Below are 7,788 nucleotides of genomic sequence, written 5' to 3' on the forward strand. Positions count from 1 at the left end.
TGCTATGGGTACTTTTTCTAATGTTTGTGGAGTGAAACACAGAGTATCTCGAATGCATCAGAGTGCGCTGTATTTCATTTTCTGTGCTCACTGAAAATTAGTACTTGACCTGCCCAATGTAATTATATTTCGATTTGGTTTCTTTATATGTAATTTTGTTTGGTCTATGTTTGTGCAGGTTAATCAATGTGATTCTAATCATTCTAATTTTTCTTTCAGTATTGGGAATATGAATCGACCATTTAACTTCATAACTTTGTAAAAGTAGCTATACAGCATTTTCCAGATGGTAAGTGTTGCTGCCTATGTACACATTTCTCAGATTTTTTTTTTCTGCCAAAGGTAATCTTGTGTCATATTATGAAAGAGATGTCTCTAGATTTTACTTTCCTCCCTTGTCAATCACATGATATGCTTTATATACAACATTGTATTATTTTATTCTTCTATGCTTGTAGGTTTTCCAAATATCTGCATGGATAGGAGTTTGCCACGTATCATTGTGAAAACTTGTTATTTTTTACATGTTGCACTTCTTTGTTCGACATACAGTAATGAGCATTCTATTTATTGCAATTGTGGATATAACCAACCCCTTTTATTCTTGGCCAATGAAATCGGACGCAATTAATTGAAAGTAGTTTAGTTGTCGAAAAGTACTAACTAAAATAACGACCATATCCAAACTTATTTAACTACTATTTGTTTGGTAGAATAAAGTCAAAATAAACTTTAAAATATCTATTAGTAGACATTGATAAATTATTTTTGCCTAATTTATAGGCGTAGGTATGTATGTTCTAGGTGCCAATGTAATGTGTTCATGTACAGTTCCCTTATGTACGGATACATAGATTTGGTTTATATATATAATTTCCTCTTGACTTTGCTTTCAAGAGCTAAGAATATGTTAACATGTGATATGTTTTAAGATCAATAGCGGTATGTATTTTCAGTATTTATAATATGTATTATTGTTGTGCGAACAATTATAGCATGGACTGTATGTTGTTACTATACATGGTTAATCAATTCCGTGTTGATTAACTCTAATTAGCATCGTAATTGTTGTCATTTTAATTGCATAAAAAATAATAATAATAATTATCATAAGCATTTGAAGTGATTCTAAGAAGTGCCATATTATCTCATTTCTCCCTTGTGTTTGTAGAAATGTCTTGCGCCAACGGGCTTTTGCAGGTTGAACGGCTGGATAAACTGAGAGTGAATGTTTGCTATATAAAATAGGTGAGTTCCATAAACTTGTTGTGACTGACTGAACAATGATCCTCCTCAATGTTTGGAAAAGAGTTTCAATCTCCAATGCTTCACAAGCCTTTTGCAGATATACTCTATGGTAATTGCTGTTTAGTTGCCATTGCGAAAAAGTATTTCAGTTCCTATCAACTTGCTATGAAAATATATATGATTGAATAATACATTTCTATGCAGCTTATTCGCTATCATCCGATCTATTGTCTTTCAGATTTTCTGATTAAGGTTGTTTCTCATTGTTTGTCCCAGTGGAATACTGAGGTCTCTAATACTAAAATATATGTGATGGCGCATTTAAAGTAATTCAATCCAGATTAATTACTGCTCCCTATATATGCTTCCATTCTTGATTCAGAGTGAGATGTCAGTGTTGTTGAGTTGTTTTTATCAAGTTTCGCTCAGCATTAATTACACTATCGGATGCCTGGATCCTACAATCTTCGCACAAAGATCAAACTGGTACTTTGTATTCCTCAGAATGCAATGCATACATGATTGAAGACTTCTTCTGAAGAATAAACATCAACAGGCAGTATTGCCCATAGATAATTCCCCATGAAGCTGGTTTATGAAAACCCTAACTTTTACAGGTTCATTGGAAGGTTTGTAGGTTTCATTGAATCCCTCGACCACTAATCTTGCTGTAATCACGTACCAAGGCATTAGTAATATATATATCTATATATATATCACTACCACAAAAATGCTAAATAATCTCGGAAAATTGTCTCGGAAAATATAGCCTCGAATGGTGTCATGATTGTTTGCGATAAAATATAGTCTCAGATGTTGTCATGATTGTTCGAGACAAAATTTAGTCTCGACGGAGTTTGCGGGAATTCTCGAGACATTTTATTGTCACGACAATCTCTCAGTCAACGTGACGAGACAATATATCTCGTCATTTTGTGACTTTCAATATTGTCTAGAGCAAACGGCCACAGAAACGGTGTCGAGACAATTGCCGAGATTACTCAATTAATTGTCTCGTATTCATAAACACGCCGAGATAATTTTCCTGAGACAATTTTCTATTTTTCTGGTAGTGATATGTATGGAATTATACAACTATAATTTGGACCTGTATTCTCATTTCCAACCTCTGTAAAAATAACCTAAAAACAAGAAGAGAAAAAAAATAGTGAAATGGCCTTTCTTTTTCTTGCAAGAACTGTCCAAATAAAATAAAAAATAGAAAAAAAAAAATCAAAGCCCAATTCGAAACCCTAATTTGTGTGCAGTTGAGGCCAGGCGCGGCAATAATTATTTCAACTATCATACACATCACTCTGTGACGTTGGCCCTCTCTATAAAACTCCTGCGTCCATTACCACTCTTCACACACTCTGAAACCCATTTGCTTAGTTTGTATGACATTCCAATACCGCTGCTGCAGGTACAAATCTGCCCACAGGTCTGCCCAAAGACTTATATCTATATCTATCTATATATACCAACGCTTCTCCGTGACGATATATACATGAGGAATTCATTTGTAGGTTTTTTTTTCTTGTCTGTGTAACTGTCTATATATACCAACGCTTCTCCGTGACGATATATACATGAGGAAGTCATTTGTAGGTTTTTTTTTCTTGTCTGTGTAACTGTTTGTGTCACCGTAGAATTGTTGATCGTCATCTTACAAATCCTTTGAGTTGCGCTTTCATTCTCTGGCTCTTTACTTTGTCCATCTGAAGCTAATATGTGGTTCCATGTCCTGGATCTGATCTCCACCTCCTTGTCTACTCTATCCTTTCTCTTTTCACCATTGGACTTTCTTTTCATGAAAAGGAAAACTACCGTTTAGATATCTACGTTTAGATATCTAAGTTGGTGGATTTTTAAAAAATGTTATTTTTTTTTCATCAATTTGGGGTCTTTTTCAAGAAAAGTAAACCCAAGTGTTTTGATTTCTTGATTGATACTTTTTAAATGATTTTCTAATTAAAAAGTTTAGAATCCTCAGATCTAGTTTCTAAAAAATCAGATCTAATGAGAATATATTATCTTGAAATAGGAGATAATGCTTCTTATTAATAAATCACTAAAGTTGCATATACATCATATGTTGTTGTACTTTCATTGAATATAAAAGAAAATGTTTTATCAGTTGTAAATGTAACAAATGCTATTGTTTCCAGATGATAAAAGAAGAAAATGAAGTTGCATAGAAAAGCAGAAGTTGCTGGTACCAATTATGACCTTTATATGGCATACAAAGGTCCCGAGGAAAAGAAAGAAGCTTCGTCCCTGTAGAGAGCATAAAAAACAGTTCGGGCGCAAAGCACACATCTGTTTGAGTATCTCCAAAGAATCATGTGCCAAAGGAGAGAGCTCTGGTGAGTGTGGCAGAGCCAGACGATTGGGAGGATGATAATGCGGAAATCTCCCCACAGCTGGATCATCAAAGAATGCATCACCTAAACTATAATATTGGTTTGAGTTTTATATTTAAATAAAATTTTATGTGATATTTTGTAAGAGAAAAGAATATATTTTTTTTATTGATGAGAAGAACACTCAATCATTAATTTGTCGAAAATATTTGTAAATATCAACATTGATCAATAGTAAAATGTGAAGTTTTTCTATCTCATGCATACAAGTAATTTATGTTGTTGCTTTACTCTTCTCTCATTCTTACTTTCTTTCTTGATGTAAATGAATACATAATTTATTTTCTTAGGACACGATTAAGTGCCCCAGAGTGATTTTAAATCTATGAACACTTCATTTTATCCTGAATCATATTTCAGATTTTACAAACATAGGGCATTGTGATGCAATGCACACAAGCATTGTTTATCATTATTGACAGTAATTTATATATATATATATATCATAAAATATGATTACGACTAAAGGTCAAAAATCTTATATAAAATACACAATTAAGAATTTAAAAACCTAAGCACCTAAGCGAATAAAATGTCCCAATCATGTAAGAGCCGCAGCCCAAATACTTCAAATAGCTTCCACCACCTAGGCCAGCAGAACATAGACAATTATTGAAAGACTAACAAGACAAGACAAGATGAAAAATCATCCATGATCTTAAAGAAACCCTCGCACAACCGATTGACCTTCTTCAAGATCTATATTGTTGTTTTGTCGCACTCCGAGTGCAAGGCCAAAAAAGAAGAAGAAAATTTGGCCTTGACAAAGGGTAACTTTTGAATTAAAGAATAAGCAATAGAAAAAGAGAATATTTCAGCTGTATATTTTAAAAGATGGTGGTGAAGGAATACTCTCTGGCACTACATGGATAGTTAGTTATATTCACACAATCATGCAAGTGGCCATCTGCTATATTGCTTAAAACATGTATCCCTCCAGATGAATCACCATCGATCAATAGGCAGATTTCCACAGGCAGGATAACATCATGCTTGATATTTCAGAACCCGATAATGTAATAGATTCTTTCTAGGGTTATAGGTTTCATCAATCAGACATTAATTTCCTCATACTGCATATAAGAATACTTTTAACATTTTATAAAAATAAAACTAATAATTGAAGCTGTTAATTAATTTTGTTCCTAACTTCTGTGCACATATATATATGTATATATATATATATTAATTAACAGAACTATTAAAAATATATATATACAGGCACATGCACGTAATATAAGGCTGATGTTTTCCTGGACAAAGGCCCAATTCTGAAGCTTAATTTTAATTTTCTGCTTGTATTGCCCAATTTAAACCCTAGAAACATATTTAGTTTACAAGCCAAAAAAATACAAGCACAAGCACATAATATAAGGCTGATGCTTTCCTGGACAAAAGTCCAATTCTGAAGCATAATTTTAATTTTATGCAGACCGAAATAAAATTATGTTGTATTGTCCAATTTAAACCCTAGAACATATTAAGTTGACGAGCCAAAAAAAAAAATACAGGCATAGGCACATAATATAAGGCTGATGCTTTTCTGGACAAAAGCCCAATTCTGAAGCATCATTTTAATTTTTTGCAGACGGAAAGAAAATTATGTTGTATTGATCAATTTAAACCCTAGAAACATATTAAGTTGACGAGCAAAAAAAATACAAGGAAGCCAATTTGCCAATTGATCATTTCAAAGATGATAACTTTGTCCTAAAAATATATGAACAATCAGTCCCCCTAATTCCCAATTATTCAACGTAGGTAGAAATGTGTATATATGTGTGTGCGTGTATTTGTCATCATCTTTGCTCCATATAATTGAAATATATGCAGTAAGTTGAACTGCAAATGTGCAGAGCTCTAGCTTCCAAAAATTCACTGTCAGAACCAATTCTATGCATAGAAGAATTTCTAAAGGTTGAGCTCTTGGGGAAAGATCCAATGGATAGATAGTACTAAATTGGTGCTAAAAATGTAGGAATTTTTTTTTTTTTTTTTCTCCGTCTTGATTAAAACCTTGAATTATATATCATCCATTTCATTACAAAATGTACACAGTACACCATAATTGCTTGGTTAATTGTTTCAGCCTAGGGAAGGTGAACATCCTCAGCCACTCCCTCGTAACAGATTCATCTTCCCATTGTGGAACTCGACAAGATTTTTGAAGACCATTTCTTTGGCTCTTTCATCCCAGTTCTAAGCCGAGGGCTACCCGATCATATTTATATTAGCCATAAGTTGTTTGTGAATCTACTTCAAGATAATAATAATAATAATAAGTCGCGCAAGAGATAGCTAGTGGTGACTCGTAACCATGAAATTATGAGTTCAAACCACCTGCCACACATTCGGGACAAAGATATATGGGAAAATTTACGCAAATAACGATTTTTGCTAACACTTAGAATATATTTTTCCACCAAGAGGACAAAAGCGATAATGAGATATACATACTGTATATTTTTTTGCAATTTTCTCGAGACTATATACACACAGGCTTTGTTTACTTAATGTTACTTGTAACTTGAGAGTTCAATAATTTTACAAAATTAAATCATATTTCATTGATACCTAAACTCAGATACCTATATGCCCCAACCAGGCCATCAATTATGTCTATTGGCAGCATGGAACAACTCATCCCGAACCAAGTTCCTGACCTGAGCAGCTTGTGTCGAGTCATTGAGGAACATCCGGTAAAACTGGTTATCAAATATCGTGTTTGGGGACACGAACTGCAACGGAATTTTCCTCAGAACATTGCGAATCTCCAAAGTATTGTAGGTAAAATGCAATATCCCTCCTTCTCCTGGCTCAAATTTGAAGCCGGGCGTAAGAGAGTGGCCGTAGATATTCACCACCCCAATACTGTCAGAATTAAACAATAGCATTAACATATAAAATCCACATTATAAGAATAGAACCATTAAGTTCATGTGTTCATACATGTTCATTTGTTTGTGATAATCTCATGAAATTAGAAGTTCTCAACTGTAATTTTCCTTAAGTTTATGAATGAATGGTATTACGAATATAAAGTTGAAGAATAGATTAGGAAGTTATGTAGATGAATTAATATATTTAATGTAAGAGTGAAGAAGTTATTAGTAAGCTACCGGTGATAGTACATGTTGTCAACGGGATCCTGCTGCACCATCCCTAAAAGTTCGATTTTAAGAAATCCTCCAAGACACAGGACTGGTTCAGGCAGTGTGAATCTCTGCAACCCATATATCTGCACACAAATCATGTTATTATAAAATTACATTCTGATGCAGCAAAGTGAAGACATACACAACAATTAGACAACAAATTGAATTAAGCTCAATATTTATTTATTCAGAAATATTTACAAATGAGTAAGCATAAATTATGTATATCTAAAAAAGATATTAGAGGTTCACATAAGCATATGTTACAAATAAATAAATAAAGGATGTTTTCTTTTTGTAATACTTATTAATGATATAAAAACTAACCTGTTCCATAGGAAATTCAGCTGATGTATAACCCCAGTTGAAGTGCTCGTCTACAATATGGGACAACGGAAAGTTGTTTGCATTCATAGCGAAATACCCGGGGCATCTTGCATATCCCATCCTAAATCGGACCGATCTAGCTGAATGTACAAAGTTTCCTTGATGCAACCATTCTGCAAAAAATAGAATAGCCAAATTATGGTACAAACGAACAGATTGTTTAAATGTAAATAAGGTTGAAAGGGATGGAAGATAATATTAATTGTACCTAGATAAGGTCGTATATTAATGTCGGTGATTACACGCATGCTGCCATCTAACTTGAAAAGTATGCTTTCACAAATATCAGGATGAGCATGACCCACACTTGACCAATATGATGGTTTTGTGTTATACGAATCTGATTGGAGCAGCACATTGACGACGCTCTCCTTAGGGTAATTACGAGTAGAGGAAGCTCCCATAACATACTTCCTCACATCCTTGGAGAACACCCTAGCTTTGGACAAGGCTATACGTAATTTGTTATACATATTGTGTTCCTTTTCCAGATAAATAAAGGTTGGGACAAAATCCCTATTCCAACGCCACATTCGATTAATACTAGAAGATCCGTCGTATAGTGCTTCGATCAT

The 7,788-nt window shown here is 33.7% G+C and overlaps 1 protein-coding gene across 1 annotated transcript; it reads right to left on the reverse strand.

Annotated features, from left to right (window-relative positions):
• Positions 1 to 6,280: 6,280 nt before the first annotated feature.
• Positions 6,281 to 7,788, reverse strand: LOC127246907 (F-box protein At4g00755-like). The gene is made up of 4 exons (XM_051268553.1): positions 7,422 to 7,788; positions 7,154 to 7,326; positions 6,791 to 6,909; positions 6,281 to 6,542 (listed from the first exon to the last, which is right to left on the reverse strand). Exons 1-4 carry the CDS (start codon positions 7,786 to 7,788, stop codon positions 6,281 to 6,283), a joined length of 921 nt encoding a protein of 306 aa, XP_051124510.1.

Source organism: Andrographis paniculata, unplaced genomic scaffold (assembly GCF_009805555.1).
Source record: "Andrographis paniculata isolate CXL003 unplaced genomic scaffold, ASM980555v1 Contig10END, whole genome shotgun sequence".
In the NCBI taxonomy this organism is placed as follows: Eukaryota; Viridiplantae; Streptophyta; class Magnoliopsida; order Lamiales; family Acanthaceae; genus Andrographis; species Andrographis paniculata.

What these genes read in the sequence shown, in the direction of transcription:
- LOC127246907 (XM_051268553.1), bottom strand. Translation starts at nt 7,788, where the DNA reads ATGATCGAAGCACTATACGACGGATCTTCTAGTATTAATCGAATGTGG. An exon ending in TAATATACGACCTTATCTAG is followed by an intron (nt 7,327 to 7,421) that starts GTACAATTAATA and finishes TATTTTTTGCAG; the next exon opens with AATGGTTGCATCAAGGAAAC. An exon ending in GACAACATGTACTATCACCG is followed by an intron (nt 6,543 to 6,790) that starts GTAGCTTACTAA and finishes TAATTCTGACAG; the next exon opens with TATTGGGGTGGTGAATATCT.